The 18,822-nt window shown below is 39.3% G+C and overlaps 1 protein-coding gene across 2 annotated transcripts in view; it reads left to right on the top strand.

Annotated features, from left to right (window-relative positions):
- Window positions 1-587: 587 nt before the first annotated feature.
- Window positions 588-18,822, top strand: part of atp9b (ATPase phospholipid transporting 9B) — a 32,537-nt gene continuing 14,302 nt past the window's right edge. The window contains exons 1-13 of one of the 2 annotated variants that reach the window (XM_026347390.1): window positions 619-714; window positions 1,141-1,210; window positions 4,914-5,087; window positions 7,106-7,256; window positions 8,238-8,351; window positions 8,669-8,777; window positions 9,373-9,431; window positions 9,840-9,891; window positions 11,146-11,240; window positions 12,451-12,531; window positions 13,971-14,046; window positions 15,524-15,600; window positions 18,476-18,636. In XM_026347390.1, the coding sequence (XP_026203175.1) occupies window positions 4,951-5,087; window positions 7,106-7,256; window positions 8,238-8,351; window positions 8,669-8,777; window positions 9,373-9,431; window positions 9,840-9,891; window positions 11,146-11,240; window positions 12,451-12,531; window positions 13,971-14,046; window positions 15,524-15,600; window positions 18,476-18,636 (1,112 nt within the window). In that variant the 5' untranslated portion in view covers window positions 619-714; window positions 1,141-1,210; window positions 4,914-4,950. Of the gene's footprint in view, window positions 715-1,140; window positions 1,211-4,913; window positions 5,088-7,105; window positions 7,257-8,237; window positions 8,352-8,668; window positions 8,778-9,372; window positions 9,432-9,839; window positions 9,892-11,145; window positions 11,241-12,450; window positions 12,532-13,970; window positions 14,047-15,523; window positions 15,601-18,475; window positions 18,637-18,822 lie in introns of both variants that reach the window. The other variant, XM_026347389.1, reaches the window with a different exon arrangement.

Below are 18,822 nucleotides of genomic sequence, written 5' to 3'. Positions count from 1 at the left end.
TACAAGTAATTTTGGAGATACACAGCAATTAAAAAGTCGTTATGTGTATTTATCTGGAATATTATCTAGTACTTAACCTAAATAAAGACAAATTTGCCAACTTTACACTCGATAGGAGAAGGGCAGTTTTAGGGAAGACCATGCTGATAAATAAGTTGTAGCTTTTGTAGAGCTTTCAAGTGCACATTTAGGTTTTGGCAGCAGGTAATTGTTCTAAATTAGCTTTGAACTGAGTAAAGACAGCTTATGATATATATGTATATATATATATTTATTTATTTTTTTTTTTCTTGACAATGTGTATGCAAAATGTAGGTCTCATAAACACTTTCATCTTATTATGAACCATTATTTTTATTTAAGTACAGTGACAATGGCACAGTTCTTCTGGCTATATTCAACCAGCCCTACTTAACATTCTATTTTTATTTTATTGATTGTATAAACTTGTTGTCCAAGAGCTGCGTTGTGATAAAGTGAATATGAGAATAAATGGAGGACAGATCCCTGTATACTTCACGCCGCAGCATTTGGTCGGGAGCTTTATATTACGACACTTTTCGCGGTAAGTAAATGCAGCATTCATCCCCGACTTCTGTTACTGTGACGTCAGGACGTGGACTGGCCAGCCAAGATGGCTGACAGCATCCCGTTAAATCCGGTGCGGAAGAACTCCAAGAGAATCCCGTATTACAACTCAGCCAGACTTTCAAGGTATGGAGGGACTCTCGGGGGCTTCCCCTTCGGTTTAATAGTGAATAAACAGTCGTTTGTGTGAAATATTTCCATCTGGCTCCATCACTTCGTGCCTTTGAGCCGACAGTTAGCGGTTAGCACAGCAGCTGACAGCTCCTGGCTGTTCTCACACCATCGTCCACAAAGCTCGACGTTTAAGGTTTAATCTGCCCGAACTAGTCCAACACAACAAGCTTCAAAACCTCCTTTAACTGTACAATAACGTCGGTTAACGCCATGTCACTGCTCAGCTCTCTTTAGCATTTCATGTAAAGTCACATGACGGTTTGTGTGTGTGTGTGTGTGTGTGTGTGTGTGTGTGTGTGTGTGTGTGTGTGTGTGTGTGTGTGTGTGTTAAGGTGTTGTTCACTGTAGTCATCGTTCAACAGTTTGTTCATTTTTCAGACTGGACGAGGAGGATGAACTATTAAAGCCCACAGGGTGAGGAATGGACAGGAAGTAGGCGCATAATCAGGTACCAAGTAGAAGTTAGTGTGTTACTGTCAGTAGCGACGTTTGTTTATGTAGAGTCCACCAGGAACCAGTCAGGGTCACGATCTGTATCTACTGCATCTCTAGGACGAATTTCTAGGTTCCGTATTTAGATTTAGAATAAATGTCTTGATTTAATAAAGACAGTATTTTGGTCCTTCCTCCAGTGCACTGTGTGCTAAACTGCTCCCTCCTGTCCTTTGCCCACAGAGCTAGAAATAAAACAGAACTGATCCAGATTAGAGTCTGATAAAGAGGGAGACAAGCTAGTATGCAGCTTCGAAGGTCATTTATTTATGTTGAGTGAAAAACATTTGCTTCGTGTGTCATCATCTTCAATTGTAAACATACCCATAATCTTTTATTTCTGGTGAACTGACTGATCCTCAGTCTTTTTATGTCGTCCTGCTCCTGTTTATAAACACACTATTCTATCATAACAGAGTGATGTAGCTCATTATAAGGCTGTGTGCTTGCTTTTTTTGGCTGCTTCTACTCTGACTCTGCTCTAAAACTGTGAACAAAGATCATAATTCATCTCTATTCCACCACGGTATGTTTCAGTGTGTTGATAAACTAGTATTGTTTTTCAAATTTGATTAGTTCTTTCTTTTTCATCCCCCACTATGGCTGCCACATTTGTATGTAAGCAGCTGTTTTTGAGTTGTAATGATTTTTATCTACCTCTCCTCCGTATTACGTATACAGTGGATTAGATAGTAAGAACACACTTTCACAAAACAACCCACGTTTCTACTGGTTTGAGAGTTTAAGTATTATGTAATCAGATGTACTGTAGGAGGTCCATAGCAAGAAACGCTGTGGCTAATAATGTACCTTGTTGGCAAGATCCTACATTGTGTAAACAAAGCATAAAAACAACAATGAGAAGGCGGAGGTTGATGATGAGTCATACTTTCTCTCAAGCACAGTGGTTGTTGAAGTCTAAACACCAACGGTTGATTTGCAGTGTTACAACCAAATCATACAAACTACAAGTATATATATTTTTGTTGTTTTGGAGACTCTCCTCTCATATTTGGATACACAGTATGTGTTTGCTTTAGTTTCCAATGCTCTTGTATATTTGTAAAGGTTGTTACTATACTATACTTAGAATTTCTTAGAATTCACTGCTTTTCATTTCAATAATTTGTCATTTCTGATTCTTTAGTTTAGTGGTGGATATGTTTGGAGTGATTCAGGATTCGGCTATGGAGTTATTTCCATAATCTGTACACTGCTCACTTTATTAGGTACACCTGCACAACCCGATACAGCAACCCCAAATTCTGCTTTTATGAGTTTATAAGTTCTCAGTTTTTGTTGAAAGTGTCAGAAGGAGAATAATTCTACTATATGTTTATTAATGAGGTCATGGTGGATGGTGGAGTGCATTAAATTAGGGGTTGTTTCTACTTAAATGAAGATTCCAAAACATTAGAAGCACCTCTTAATATAATGCCAGTCAGTTTCTAGTTGGTGTAAGAAATAACATGCGTGTTGGGACTTAATAATAAGATTGCTCTGTAAAATCAGACCAGTACACCTGTCTACAAGACCCTCGTAACCACCTTGTTCCTGTGTTTTCAGTGTTAATATCAGTGGTGGTTACAATTATAGTAAGTGATTGTGCAATCATTTTGACAATATACTCCTGGTGTACACTTGATGTGCTTGTATGTATGATTTTATGAGGATCTTTAACTTTCCAAAGGTTCTAAATTCGTACATGTAGAAATGCATGATTTCTGCTTTTTAAATGTTAATCTTTCTCAAAGCAATTATTATTAATAATAATAATATTAAAGCTGCAGTATGATTTTTTTGGGGATTTTGTTTAACAGAAATAGTTTGCAAAACATATGTTAATATGGAGAGGTGATCTTGAAGACTCCTGTAAAGTCAGACTCACTGAATAACCTAGCAGCTGTGCAATTTTTGAAAAAGCATGTCCTAATAACCAATTGAAGAATTTAAATGAGTTCTGCTTAATTAGTGTGTTTAACTGCTTCTTATTTATTGTAATTTGATAAAGACTTACTACTGAGAGGCTGTGCAGAGTGGAGCAACGGTAGAAGAGCATAATGAAGCAGGGAGCAGAGTGGATTTATTTCAAGCCTCATGTGACTGCTAGCTTAAGTTGCATATTTAAGTTTTAAATTATAACAGATATACATGCGGAAGTAAAACTGATAGGATCACGAAGGAACCTATTACAGACAGCTTCCTGAATCAGATGAAGGAATTAGTATTAAATCATCTGACCACACAAGGATTTTATTTGTGTCATATAGCCAGATGTAAAACTCAGATTTATTCCCTACAAAGATTAGAAAAGACATCTAGTACAGAGACATGGTCAGATTGCAATGATGGAAATAACTGTATTTAAATGAATTTGAATCTAGAGTAAACTTTTGAAATCTGAATAGAAACAAGCCAGTCTAGTGCTATCATAGCGCTTCTTTTTACTTTATAACTCATGAGATACTTTAAGAACTGGGAATCCACAAACCATCCAACACTTTCCTGGATCACAATGGTTCCGAGTCTTGCTTTAGAGGGGTTTCACAGTCCACACTGACTCACATGGTTCATGGATAGATAACAGCTGGTTTCAGATCTGAAAGCCTCTTAATCACTAGAGTATCATTATCTCTGGGGGCCTTAAACTGAAGTTGCTGGAGCTGTCAGCTCAAACAGAAAGTCAGGTTGCACAAGCTGCCGCATGTGTTGCTTTGGCGTTTTGAGTTGATCTGCTGGGCTGTGTCAGCGAGAACGAGTGTGGATGATTGATCTTAAGCTCATAATCCCACTGATGCTAGTTTTATGCTTGTTCAAATGTTCTTGTTTTTTTTAGGTACAAGACGCACGTTCATGTACTGCTGAGTGACCTCCAGGCTGCTTATATTCTATAATTTACATTTTTTGTCCAGCTAATCTCCTGTGTGCAGAAAACGCTAAAACAGAAACAGTTACCACCCTCCTAGACTCTCACACTGGGCCTTACAGAGTCATTTGTGGATGTTTCTCGCTTGTCACTTGTTTATGAGCTTAGTTTATATGCCTTGTTCATTCAACAAGTGGAAACTGGTTTTAGAAGTGATCCGACATTTCAGAGAGACGCTAGATTAGACACATGAGCTGATTTAGTGTTTTGAAGTGTGATTGATTGATTGATAATAAACATGATAAAACCTTCAGTATCGCATGGTCACAGCGGCGACAGTTGGCTGTCGATGACTAAATATGTCATGTTTGTCTGTATCATATCAAAGACATTTGGACACATTTTCCTGTGTTGCATCTTTTGTTGTTTGTTGTTGCTTATTATCTGTGACTGGCTTGTTTATCTTTGTATGCAATTTGCATACAGAGGTTTCTACAGAATGTGTATAGACGAACAAATAGCACGTAGGCTGGGATAATGGGGACGTGGACTTTTCATGGGAGGGGACCCATGAAGAAAACATTATGTAACTGGAAGACATACAACAGCACGTATTAACAGAGGAACTGAGCCAACTGTTCAACTAGCCTTAATTCAAATCTTGCTTTATAGTGCATAACACTTTTTTTTTCTTGGGAAGAGTTTCTATAATAATACTGCAGCACAAAGTACAAACACGATTTATCACAATTCCATGTGCTTTCGCTTTATGTTTTACTGTTACTCCTCGCAGATACTCAATAGAGGATGAGCCTTCTAACCTGGATGAGATGCCTCTGATGATGTCGGAGGAAGGTTTTGAGAATGACGAGAGCGACTACCAGACGCTGCCCCGGGCCAGAGTCAATCAGAGACAGCGAGGCCTCGGCTGGTTTCTCCTAGGAGGATGGAAAGTCCTCTGTGGCAGGTGTGGTATCCTTCCACTATTACTTTGTAGTTGTTAACAGTTCTTTTGATGTAATGACTTGTGCTAGCGATCTATGCGTGATGACTCCAAGAAATTTGTTGTCTATGATTCACAATTTGCAACCTATGGATAAGAAATCTGTAAATATAAAGGACAAGAACATTAGCCAGCTCAGCTCTTAACCTTAAATTAATTCCTCTTTATTCACTGTCTGTAGATTAGTGCTGTTGTACTTCCATTTGGGTCTTTTAACCTCTCAGGCCATTGTCAGAGTTTTGTCATTCAGTAAATGTATGTGTAGTTTATATTGTCAGTAAGTATGCTCGTGATGATCAGTTTGGATTTCAAACGCACCGGTAGCTGTGCGTGAAGTGCGAAGAGAGGATAAGGGCATGTTTTTGGTCGAGTTCCTCGATGTGCACCATCAGTCCAAAAAGATTTTAAGGTCAAACACAACGGGGCCGTTTATCCAGCTAATGATTAATTTGACAGGTTTGCCCTCTAAAGATGCTCCTCTCTGACTAAGAGAGGGGTGTTTGTTCATGTCAGAACAATAACATTTATAGACAAATGTTTGTGCAGCACGGTCAGTGCCCAACAAGTAACATTTACCGACAGAGGAATTTCAGACAATATTCAGTTTTTGGTGTGGTTCTGTTGTTAGTGGTGCATCTCCAGCTGAAGCGGCATATTGATCCCACCTCCCCATCTCCCCACTAATGAACAAATCGGATTTTTCACAGCTGACCAGTTTGATGCTTTCCAGTAATTTTATGTGTGCTTAGTGTGGGATTATAAAACGTAAATAATTCACGCTGAATAAGCCCTGACTGTTCAAATGTCATATTATTTGAATAGCATTCATTTGCTCAAATAATCGCTCTTATGAATCTGGACTCAGAGTGCACAGACACTCAGAACATCGAGGCCAATACAAACAAGACTTTTTACCAAAGTTGATTTATTTCGTTTTATGTTTTGCCAACTTGCTTAAAAAGTGGAAAAGCCAAGTCGATCAGCATGACGGCATACACTGACACTCACCCCTCTTTCCCCCCAGGTGCCAGTTTAGTTTATGCTCACATGAAGCTGCTCTGATTGTAATTTACCCCCCACTCTACACTGCTGTTTGCATTTGATATCAGATATGCCTGATAAGCCTCAATGCAGTCATTAGCAGGTTGATAGAAAGTCAAATACTTTTTGGAAAGTAAATGTCAATCTACAGTCCACCTCTTCTCGAACTTCTTCTTGAATAATATCACATTACTGATGGAGCTACATAGGAAACTGTTGGTTTTATGTTGGAATTGTTCAGCATGAGGTGAAATTGTTAAGTAAACAGGAACAAATGTGAATCATCTTATGCCTCACAGTATTGTTTGTCTGCACACACTCAGCTCTGAAAGTGTCTGACTCCCACAGCATTAGTGAGGGAATTCCCACCTGGAGAGATGCTGACCTTTTCAGATCACTCAGAGTGCTGCAAGCAAAAGAGCTCTTTATAAAATTGTGTCAAAAGAAGCCTTGAAGCCTCTAATTAACACTGACAAGACCAGAGACATAAATAACATCAGTACTTCAGGATGTAGCAGGGCCCAGCTGTGGAGCTCAGTGGCCACAGTTGATTTAATAGCTAAGAAAGCTAATGAGAAAAGAAGTTGTTGAATTTTAAATGCTTAATAGTTTACAAAAGGACTCATTAGTTTCTTAATAATGTAAATGTTAGAAATGATTCAAAAACACCCAGAAAACACTGATGTACATGTTACTGTGCTGTGTACTTGGTATATTACTGCATCTTGCATCAGTCAGTCTCTTTTTATAAGAGTTTCAATATGACTAGAGCAAAGATTTAAAAACAACTCTGTCTAGCCGGTCCCTTTTTTAAGCTTGTTAGCTCTCACATAACCTCTTACATTTATTTTAACCCTTTGTGTAAGTTGGCAACTGACACACAGCCACGTATTAAGCAGCTTTTGGTTTCATGTACAATGTTTGGTGTCTTTCTTTCTCAGCTGCTGTGACTGTCTGGCCCATATATGTCGGAGGAAGAAGGAGCTTAAGGCCCGGACAGTTTGGCTCGGCTGCCCGGAGAAATGTGAGGAGAAGTACCCCAAAAACGCCATCAAGAACCAGAAGTACAACATCTTCACCTTTGTGCCTGGGGTGAGTGACAGTAGTTTTCAGAGACCCACATGGACCTTTAGCCTCATTAGATCTGTCTTTATGTGAGAATTAGCTGATCCAGATGCAGCACTGATGACTTTTGTCAAATCTGTGTTCCCACCTATATTTTACAGTCACCGTAGTTGCACTTCATACTAAGTTAAATATGCTGTTCTCTTCACAGATTAACAGTATGTAAAGAGCAGTTAACTATTAACTATTCTGTCATTAAAATAAGGGGTTTACACTGTAGGGGACATTAGAGATCTATCAGAGTTACTTATTAAAAAGCAAATGGTTCCATGATTAAGAGAGCAGCTGTTAGCCCAGGCCATAAAATGTCAACTGTCTATTAGAGACATAGATATTCTCATCAGTGGTTCAGCTTTTCCCGCTCCACTTTGAATTATTAAATACACACAAATTGAGTTTAGCAGTGTGCATTTTCCCCAAAGGTCAGGGGGTTCATTAAGTGTAGAGCCTCGTCCATTGATCGCATTGTCTCTGATAATCTGTGACCAGACACTAGAATCTCATTATTGCAAACATTATTCAAAATTTGACCTTAGATGAATACTAAGGCCTCCCTGTTGATGGATAGGCCATTAAGAACAAACCCCTCTTTGGTATGTGTGATTTAAGAAAGCTGGCCTTTCTTTTCCTTTTTCTTCCTCAGTCCTGTTTGTCTTGTACTGTATGTTTTTTGTGCAATGTGCACACACCACCTAACATCGTGTCAAGTTACTCTGCCACATGAAATCTGTACCCTGAATGCCATTTGACACAGAAGTTCTCAAAGTGTCTGTTTCCACTAAGTTAATATAAAGCTAACAGCATTAACATGTATCTTATTCCTCATTGTAACTTGTATAGTAATCCATCCGGTCTGAGTCGTTGTCACTACATCCTCTTTTAACTCTTGCAGCGGCTCGTCATCATGTTTGATTCACCTTGCTGACATGTTCACTGCTCCCCTCTCAGGTTCTGTACCAGCAGTTCAAGTTCTTCCTCAATCTCTACTTTCTGGTGGTGGCCTGCTCCCAGTTCGTGCCATCTCTGAAAATCGGATATTTGTACACATATTGGGCACCTCTGGTAAATACACCTGAGTTTTTCTACCGTAACTGATTTGTATGAAGAAATATTTAGGCCTTCTCTTTGGTTGTCTGAAAATTAGTTACTCAGCATTTGTATCATCATTTCAGTTCTTTTTTTTTTAAGCTAATGTCCATTATCCTAAATAACACTCAAATTGCAAATTGAATGTCTTTGGGTTTTGGAGGACGGTTTTGGTCAGGCAAGATCAGCAATTTGAAGGCATCACAACTATTTATACATCATTGCATAGAAGAGGCTTTCTCAGTGACCATGTTGTGAAAGATCAGTTTTTAAAGTACTCTTTTGTCCCTCAGGGGTTTGTGTTGGCTGTTACAGTAGTGCGAGAAGCTGTGGATGAAGTGCGCCGCCACCAACGGGACAAAGAGATGAACTCTCAGCTGTACAGCAAGCTCACAGTGAGAGGTTAGTAAGGAGACTGAAATATATCGCTTCACTCTCCTCTGTAACTGTTTGCTGACATTATGATAATGGATATAGTGTATGCAATTTAGCCACAGCACTCCACTGAATCTACACTTGTAACTGAAGTCATTCCTCACGCTGTAATTGCATTGATTTTTTTTTCTCGATTTCTCAAGACTGTATGATCTGTCTCTTTGTTGAATATGTGGTAAAATCCCCTGGTGTAATATCTGTGACCATGACTGAGGATGCAGCTTTCACACCCTGTGTGTTCTGTACAGAAGAGGGTCATAGCAGTTATTGAGGCGATATAATTGAGAGTGACCCTCTGTGCCATTGTTTTTGCTTTGCTTTTATACCTATACCAGAGATGAAAACAGAAGGGTATCACTTTATCACGCCGGAGGTAATCGATCTCTTAGAAGGTGAGAGAAAGAGAGGAGCAATAGCAAATAGTGGCTTGTGGTCAGTGTAATTTTCTAGGGCCAGGAATCAATACCTGCATGTTTTATTTTTTTACAGCTGTTTTAAAATGTGCCACATAAATTAAAAAGGAGCCTGTTTTAAATGTGAAGGTACTTTCTTCTTCCCTTAGGTAAAATTCAAGTGAAGAGTTCAGACATACAAGTTGGAGACATGATTATTGTTGAGAAGGTAAAACTTTCTTCTCCCCTGTAACAAATGTTGACACCAAATATATTATTTATACACAAAAGATGCATATTTGGCTCCAAGTTAAGCTTTATGTATATATTAACATTAATGTATGAACTTTAACACCCTTGTGCAATGTTTGTATTAAAGTGTACTTTCACTACACTACTCCCGTTTTAATGTGAGATTAAAAAGTGAATTGGGTTTTAGTTTAGCCATTAAGAAATCTATTTTAAATCTAGTTAAATTTACATTACAGACTTTTGAAAACAGTTTCTCCTTCACCCTCATGTCAAGGTATTGACCTTGTTTAATTATTCAGGAAGATTCAAAGAGCTTTTGCCACAGTGTTCAATAACACGCCACCATTTGTGCTGTTTTTTCTTTCTTCTTTTTTTTTTGTTGTAGAACCAGAGGATTCCTGCAGACATGATTTTCTTAAGAACATCAGAGAAAAATGGTGAGCAGACAATTACATCAATGTGAAGCTGGACGTTGGTGCAAAGACACATCGATACACAACAAAACTCCTGTGTATCTTCAGTAACTTCAATAGATGCTGTATGTACTGTACGTACAAACAGGCACAGCACTGCACAGTTGAATCTTCTTGTGACTTGTGATTCTCAAACAAACATGTCAAGATCTTTGGGGTAAGAAATGTGACTTTTCCCCACACTTCCTGTCCTTTGACGGGAAGATGTGATTCATATGATTTATGTCACATTGTTCAAGTGACGGATGATGCAAATTCCAATTAATCAATGAGCTTGCGTCAGATACTGGCTTTTGTTTTTTCTGAGGGACACTGAGGGGAAGTGTACTGAGGACATCATTTCCATCAATCTTTGATGTGCCAATATGCTTGGCAGGATGTTGTTGATGACTTTATACTTCTAACACACACAAAATGCATAAACACTCAAACACAGTCTGATATATTTTCTTTCACATATTCACACAAACACGCACACGTCTCGATAGAGTTATGTGAAGAGCTGACCTCCCATTGCAGCTAAAGGAAAGCATGAATCATCCTCCTTGTGTTAATGTTTTCCATCATAGTTAACCCTCCAGGGCTGGTTTATGGCTGCCCTTTACCCTCTCTGTCAAATAGTTGCTCTCATCCATCAGTTTCATATGTAATATTACCTCAGATCAATGCAGGTCATGACTGCTTAGTGTTTATCAGACTTTGCGGTCTCCAGAGTTTGTGTTATACTAGAAACTATGTATTAAAGTACTGCACTGTTTGCGATGCACTTCTTCTGCCAACTTATTATCAAAACATAATGTTACTATAACATTTTAGTACTATATGCTAGATTTATCCTCTATGCACCACACAAACTCCAACCAACTCGATCAAAACAGCTTCATTTTTGTTTACTGAAGATTGTTAAAATCTTTAGAACATGATTTTGTTTCTCAAAAGACAGCATGCCAGGATTTCAAAAATAATATACCAAAAAATTATATTTAAATTGACAAAAAGACATTAAATGACTAAAACTATAATTTCATTATTATAGGAGCTAAGCTTGCACTTAGCTACGATGTATAAATTGCTCAACTATTAGACGTGAAGGTGCTAATATTTGGTTATGTCCAGTAGCTTACATGGTTAAAGTTGGCTCATGTTTGCAAAGAAAAGAGAAATATTAGTAGAAGGGAGAATTTAAGGTCCAATACCATTTGTATTCATTTTTTTCAGGAGCATGTTTCATCAGAACTGATCAGCTGGATGGAGAGACAGACTGGAAACTCAAAGTTGCTGTTGGCTGCACGCAGCGACTACCAGCTGTGGGGGTATGTATACATTACAGTGTCGTAAGTCTCTGGTAACAGACAAACCCACTCTGAATGAGTGCTCATTAAATGGAGTTGTCTGTGCTGCAATGGAGACCTAATCACTGATGACGGACAGAAGGAGCAGTCTGGACCTGACAGCAGCTTTCTTGTAGGCAAGACAACACTTAAGAACTTGTTGTTGCCACTTAATGTGATCGCAGAATTAAACTTTCAGCAAGTCATTTGATGAAAGAGCTGCAGAATCCATATTCGGTTTCAAGAAACGACAGAGATGTCTATGGGTTGGCCTGTATTTACAATAATATCCCTCAGTCTTACACTACAGAAATGGTGGTTTGCTAGAGTATTTCTGTCAGGGACCAAAATGAATGAGTTTGTGCACTTTTAAGATTGTTTCCACAACAACACAGACCTCAGATTATTACTCACAGTCTGCTGATTATAAACAAAAAAGCACTAAGTATAAAGAACTAATTCATTTTAATTTTAATTCTTAACTATCAAATTTGATTGTCTGGCCTTAATCATGGTTGTATAAACAATGTTCATCAACTTGCTATCACTGCTTGTGTCAAGACTATTCAGTCTCTGAGTCTTGGCCTGTGAAATCCTGGAGCAACACTATTCTCCATTGGGGGTTGAGTAAAATAATCTTCCCTGCTCCTCTTTAACCGCTCTGCCCATGTTCTCACCAGGAGAACACTATCTGAGCATGACTGAGGACTGCCTGGCCGCTGCAGAGGCTGCATGCCTGCCCGCCTGAATAATTTAATGTTTACAATCAATTTTGTTCCTCTATAGGGGGAAAGGCTGGTGTTGGTTGCTTGACAGGTCATTGTTGGAATGACTGAGAGAGGACTAAAAACTTAACTCAAGATCCTCTAACATGCTTTTATTCTGAAAGAATCGTATATTTTCTCTGTAATGAATGAGCTAATGTCATTTACTTTTGGGACCGCGCTGTGATAGTAACGTGACACTGTGTTAAGATTATTGTATTAAACTGTTTCCAAGCACACTCATTTATACTGGTTTAAAATTATTGCAGTGGCTGAATGAGCATAATTAAGAAGAAAAATGAAGCTGTATTGTAACGTAGAGGCACATGTCTAACTAGGCTAAATTAAATTTAGTTTGAGTTTTTACAGTAGTTTATCAGTAGTACAGACATCATGTCCTCTCTTTCTGTCATGTCTTCTTGTCTCAGGATCTCTTCTCTGTCAGCGCCTACGTCTACGCCCAGAGGCCTCAGCTGGACATCCACAGTTTCGAGGGGAACTTCACAAGGGTACAGTAGCTCGTTGACGTATTTATTACTTGTAAAACAAATCTTACACAGATGCAGATTTTTCCATATAAACTGGATTGACGTGGAAGATGTGTTGACAAGTGGCAACAATGAGAGCTTGTGTGACCATCCCAGGCCTGTTGTTACCTCCAGCAGGCATGCCCCCTTAGATCACAGGCAGGTTCTCGCAGCTCCAGCTCCATCCATCCTGTCTTGCTTGTTGCTGAGTGATTTTTTTTTTCTTCCTTTTTTTTTTATTAATAGCAGATTAGCGCAGCCCCCACAGAGAGGAGAGCTCCGGTACAAAGGGAGGCTTTGTGGCCCGTCTTCACTCTTGGCCACACACCAGGCTTAGTGAGCGAGCACTTCCTCCGCTCATTCATCCTCTGCGGCCTTCCTTTGCATAGCGTGTGCTTTTAGTCTGAGCAGGATGGGAAAAAAATGGGTTCCCACAGATCCCCGGCAAATGAACTTACCTATTTATGAGGGTTTCTTTTTCTTTTTTTTTCCCCTTGCGGCGGATATAGTGGTTTTGTTTCTGTGGTCTTTGAGACCTTCTGCAGTTATGAACACCGTAGTATGATGGCAATGTCAGAGCGGTCAAGCAATCTGCAACCTGCCATTTATTTTTCATGCACCTCTTCCCATATTTGAGTGGACTGACAGGATGTGGGTGCTTAGGTATCATAATTATCATATCAGGCAGGCTATTTGAGCTGAAACTGGAGCCTTGACTCTGCACTCCTGACTCAAGCCATTTTCAGGATTCGTCTTTATTTAAGAGAGAGGGTAAAAAAAGGAGGAGGGTGAAATAGGAGGCTCTCCAGGGGCTTATTTATCACTGAAATCTCATCTACATGCACACTGTATACTTTTTTTTTTTAAGGAGTCTCTATCGCCATGCCAAATCTAGTGAACGTATTGATAAAGGGACTACTGTATTGCTTCAGTCTGCACAACTGTGTCAGGAGCTTGTGAAAATTAATGGTCCACATTCTGCTAAGGCTTTATACAGTCTCACCTGAGCTCATTTAGCTGAATTATTTCCCCCTTAAATCATTATTTAGGGATTTCTTTTCCCCCAAAAATGGAGTAAAATGGCAAGAGAAGTGGATAACAAATAACAAATAGAAAATATTGTTCATCAAATATAACATATTATTTTTGAGACCATCTCAAAACATGTAGTTGTCATGTACTAATTAAAAGCATAGAGCAGGTTTATATATTTAATTAGTTTCAGCATCAATTTACTTTTTGTTTTTCTAGTGAATTAATTGTCTAACTCCATTGTTTTAGATTGACTGAAAGCAGACACTTCACATCAACTCATTGGCACACAGATATGGTTTCAAATTATGCTAAACTGCCATGACCAAACCAACGGGTGAACCTACACAAACTTAAAGATGTCTTTCTCTTTTTTATTTCTGCTATAGGAAGACACAGATCCACAGATCCATGAGAGTCTGAGTATTGAAAACACTCTTTGGGCCAGCACAGTTGTTGCATCTGGTAAGTGACTGTCTAATCTTAAAATAAGATAAAGATAACATGTTGATCAGCCAATTACAATGTAGAATGTCTTATGATTTTATTATTGTACACAGCATTCGTTAAATGCTGCCGCTCCAACAAACAAGTGAAGACTAATAGAAAGAAAGGAACTCCCGGGAGTGTATGTAACCTCAATGACCCTGGTTCCAGTCCAAACAGGGTCCCTTGTTGAACGTCACCTCCCTTCACCCGCCATAGTGGCACACAGCAGGAGAGATTAGAAGAGACAAATGTCTGTTCACATAAATGAAGTTGGGGGAAACACACATTTTATTTTATTGAGAAATTTGAATTTTTCTTTATACAAAACCACCTCCCACTCTTCATTGTTTATTTATGATTTAATTTAAGTTATTCTGCTTGGTTTTTGTGCTCAAGTTGTGTTGCACAAATGATTCATGGCATGAAACCTTGAAGGAGTTTGATCCGATGCTGCTGTGTGCTTGTTTGAAGAACTCTGAGAAACCCACAGTTGAGGTAATCCTCTCTCGTTCCAACTAAGTGATTCCCCACAGAAACAATTGTGTCAGTTGAGAGTGTTTGTGATGCTCCCAACGATGGCCACGCCATTGATTTGCGGTGTTGCTCTCCCCTCTGGTCTGACCTTGACCAGAAGAACAAACACACATGTACACAGGCACAAAAAGCCTGGCTTAGACCCCTTACATCATCTGTGCCTGGGCATGTTATTGTCCCTCACAAGCCTCTCCTTGACAGACACTTCATTGCCTCTACAGTGGCGTTCTGGGCACTTGAACTAGTCCAGATCACCGTGTTTTCACTCTCTTATGGGCCCCAGTCCAGCTGTGACAAGAGAATTAGTTGCTTGCATATTCAAATTGAAGCCTCTCTGCATGCTGAGCCACACACCATTTGTCACATTGCTCAATTTTTCTGAAGTTAGAAGTCAACTAGAGCAATTCATCACCTTTCTCATCGGGCCCTTCAACAACAGGTTGCTCCTGTCTTTTTCTCTCTACCTATACTTCACTTTTCTCATTTTATTTTCTGCCCTTTTTTAAACTTTCTTCTCAGTTTTATAGTTTGGGGATTTCAGGCGCAGTATTGAGGTTTATTAGTGCCTTTGCCCTCCCATTAAGCTCATTTAATATTAATGCTTCATTAATCTTTGGTAATAAGGCCACCATAATGAATTGGCAAATAAAGATGGCAGTGTATTGATCAGGTTTTATGAGCTTCAATGGGGTGGCTGAAGGCACTCAGAGTCTAAGCGTATTAAACTCCTGTCTGTTGTCTTGAGTGGCAATGAGACAAAACTGCCTCAACTCAGCCTTATTGTGTTTCCTCTCATGCAGTTCATCTTACTTGACCAAGATGAGTATATATGTGTGTGTGTGTGTGTGTGTGTATTAGATGGTGGGGGTGAGGTTCAGTTAATGAGCAGCATTACTTTCCTTGTCTCTCTCCTTGGCAGGCACGGTGATAGGGGTGGTGATCTACACGGGCAAAGAGACCAGAAGCCAACTGAACACGTCCTATGCCAAGAACAAGGTGAATATGTCTGTTACAGCACAATAGACAAAGAGTTATGTGATTTGTTTGTTATAAGTTAACATTAAATAACGTATCAATACATTTTTTCAATAAATTAATTCAACAGTTTGAAAGTTTAGTTTGCTGTATAAAACTCTGGGAAATTGTAGGAAGACATAAGGACAGAGTGATCAGATTTTGGTCACTGTGACCTTTTCCCTTTTCATCAGTGCAGTATCTTACAGTAGGAATACCTGGAGGGTTTTCATTACATCTGGCACAAATGTTCGCTCAGACTCATGGATGAAATTATTAGAATTTGACGTTTCATATAAACTCTAACTTCACTAGTTGGTATTACTTCTAGTTTCTTATTGTAATTTTATAAATGTATGCAAAGTCTGGGGAATTTGCTGATAAAGATATCTAACTCTAACAGTTTAACATAATAGTTTATGCAATTCTGAAAGCAATAAGGCTTAAAAATGTAAAGGTCTGTAAGGTGATGCCTCCATAAATGTGAATACATTTTAAAAGCAGCAGAGGGTGAAATTCTTCACACAAAATGAATGAGTGAAATTCCCATTGTGCCATCTGTTTTGTCCCCCCTGTTTCCTAATCGCTAATCAATCACTATGGAGAGGTGGTTTTTTTAACCTTGACTTTTTAGATAAAGTTGGTCCTGTCAATGCAAAAGGTCAGCCCCAGTTGCTAATTAACCAAAAGGGAAATTAACTAACCGAGGATTTAAGTGACATTTTCGGCAGAAAGTTAATCCCACAGAATCCCCATTGAGCGTTTTATCCCCTGATTGAGGAAAATTTGATTCTATATATAAGATGGACCTTGAAGATGGTTAGGCTAGATAGACATGGGTCAGTTGATGGAGGCGACCATCAGAACGATGTAGGCGACACTGCATCTGCCACGCAGTGACTTTTACACACAAAGTTATCACCTACAGCTGTCTGTGCCTCTCAAACTCTGTGTGGCACAACATAGCCCCTTCCCTACTGCAACGCAGTTTTGACACCAGTGTCTTTTATTAAGAACGCTGATGTGGCTGGTCGAACAGCGGGTGTTTTGTGTACGCTCGACAGCTGAGAGGAATTCAATATTTCAAGGAGATGATGTCAGAAGTGCCAATATGGAGACTGGAGATTGGGGAGAAAGTCGATACAGTGCGGCTGAAGTCGCAAGAACGTTTTGGCCTCATATAATCTGTTGTGACACCAGCCAGGACAATGCCTGCACTTGATCAATCTGACGAGGCATCACTCTTTGTTTCTGTGTAGTTAGACAGACCTGTGTCTGAGTAAAGAGACAGAACAATGTCATTTGACAAGAAGTTGCTCTTCAATAAAGATTCAAACATCCAACTCCCATTACTTTGCAATTTTCATGTGTCTCTCAAACTGCTCTGAAAAAAGTTAAACTAAAAGTTGTTTACTAAGATCTTTAAAAAATAAACTTCAATTTCTTTTCTTGACTTCTCTGATTTAGAGGTGTCACTGCCACTAAACAATACACTACTTTACTCACTGAAGTGCTGATTCTGTTTGGTTTTAACTGAATGAATATTCATGTCCTGGGGCTTTAATTCTTCAGATTTCACACACATGCTAAAATACGAACCACACAGGCAGATCGAATCATTCCTTTTGCTTTTAAAAGCTTGGAGATGAATGGAGTAAAATATGCACTTTTATTCATTGATAGCATCTTTAGGTTGAGGTAATTGAGTCTTTCCCCCGCCTTGACTGAATGAATAATGACTTCATCTGATCCCCGGCAAGGCTCGGAAAATTTAGACTAGCCATTGTTCAACCAGAAGGGGATCCTTCGCTTTTCAGACATGCTCTGTGCTCTCTGTCTTAATTTTTCTTCATTTTAATCCACCCAAACCCTCTATTTTTCTCAATAGCTCAACCATGAACCATGTAGTGAGGCACTGGGGTGGGGAGAGACCCACCCTCTCGATCCCCCTACCCATTCCTTCTCCACACTCTGCTACTGGGAGTTTAACAGCAAATGATAAATCAGTCACACTGGTCTCCCAGCTCTCCCAGTCCTCAGGGGAATGGGCTTGGTGGGGGTTTAGGCAGTGGAGGAATTTTGCTGCTTTTTATATGTGCTTGCCCCCTCCCCTCCTTTTCAGAGCAGTTCCTTTATTTGAGTGAGGAGAGATGTTATGTTCTGCTGTTTTTGTAAGCGTGGTGCGTCAGATGAAAGCCCTCTGTGTACAGGGCTTTGCTGTGAGCTCTGCCAGAAAGGGGAAGGGCACTTCTTTATTTGACATCTTTTTCCCACATGCTCCATTGGCTGGGAGATACACTCGAAAAATAAAAGACAACTCTGACCCCATCTCCTTTTTTTTGGTTTTTGCTTTACTTTTTTTTTCCAGAGAACCATCTCAATATGGGAACTTTTTCTATTTTTGAGTCCCTTTGACCTTCTGTTGCATTCAAGCACAATACTTCAGCACAGCAATGGTGCAGTTTGTAGTTTACCACAAAATAGTACCACCAGTAAACTTATTTATGCCATACACATGGTTTGCATGATAAAAGCCTGTAGCTCAGAATGTCTTTCATTGGCTTTGTTGTTGCCCCTGTGCAGCATATTGTAATGTTCTGGGAGCAGATGGGAGAGTTTCAAAGAGTCTTTATTAACATAAGTTGTTAGAAAAGGAATAAGATATTTACTCTTTGTCTCCAATTTGGACTGAAACAATGCCTGACTTACAACAATAAGTGCCTTTCAATGGAAGTAGCTGTGCTTGAGCTATAGAGCAGACTTTACAAATCACTTACTTAACCAGCTTGGAGAAAATAAGTAGGGCAAGATTTCTGTAATAACTGCTTGTTTTGACCTCTGCCTCTTGTCGCCATAGGTTGGCCTACTGGATCTGGAGCTGAACCGCCTCACCAAGGCCCTGTTCCTGGCCCAGGTGGTTCTATCTGTCGTCATGGTAGCACTGCAGGGGTTTGTGGGTCCGTGGTTCCGCAACCTTTTCCGATTCATTGTGCTCTTTTCCTACATCATCCCCATCAGGTAGTTCTTTTCTCATTCTTTAAATAGGAGCTGATTTTTTTGTTGTTTTGTAACTATAAACAAAAAACTGACGTGTTTTTAGATTGTACTAAGATGTTTAGTAAACATGTCATCATCTGGAAATTTCATGTCTAGTGCAGATTTTCTTATGTTGTTTTCTCTGATTAACCCCAATTTTATCCATTA

This window comes from Anabas testudineus, chromosome 11 (genome assembly GCF_900324465.2).
Source record: "Anabas testudineus chromosome 11, fAnaTes1.2, whole genome shotgun sequence".
Lineage (NCBI taxonomy): Eukaryota > Metazoa > Chordata > Actinopteri > Anabantiformes > Anabantidae > Anabas > Anabas testudineus.
This window is presented reverse-complemented; position numbering and strand designations above follow the sequence as displayed.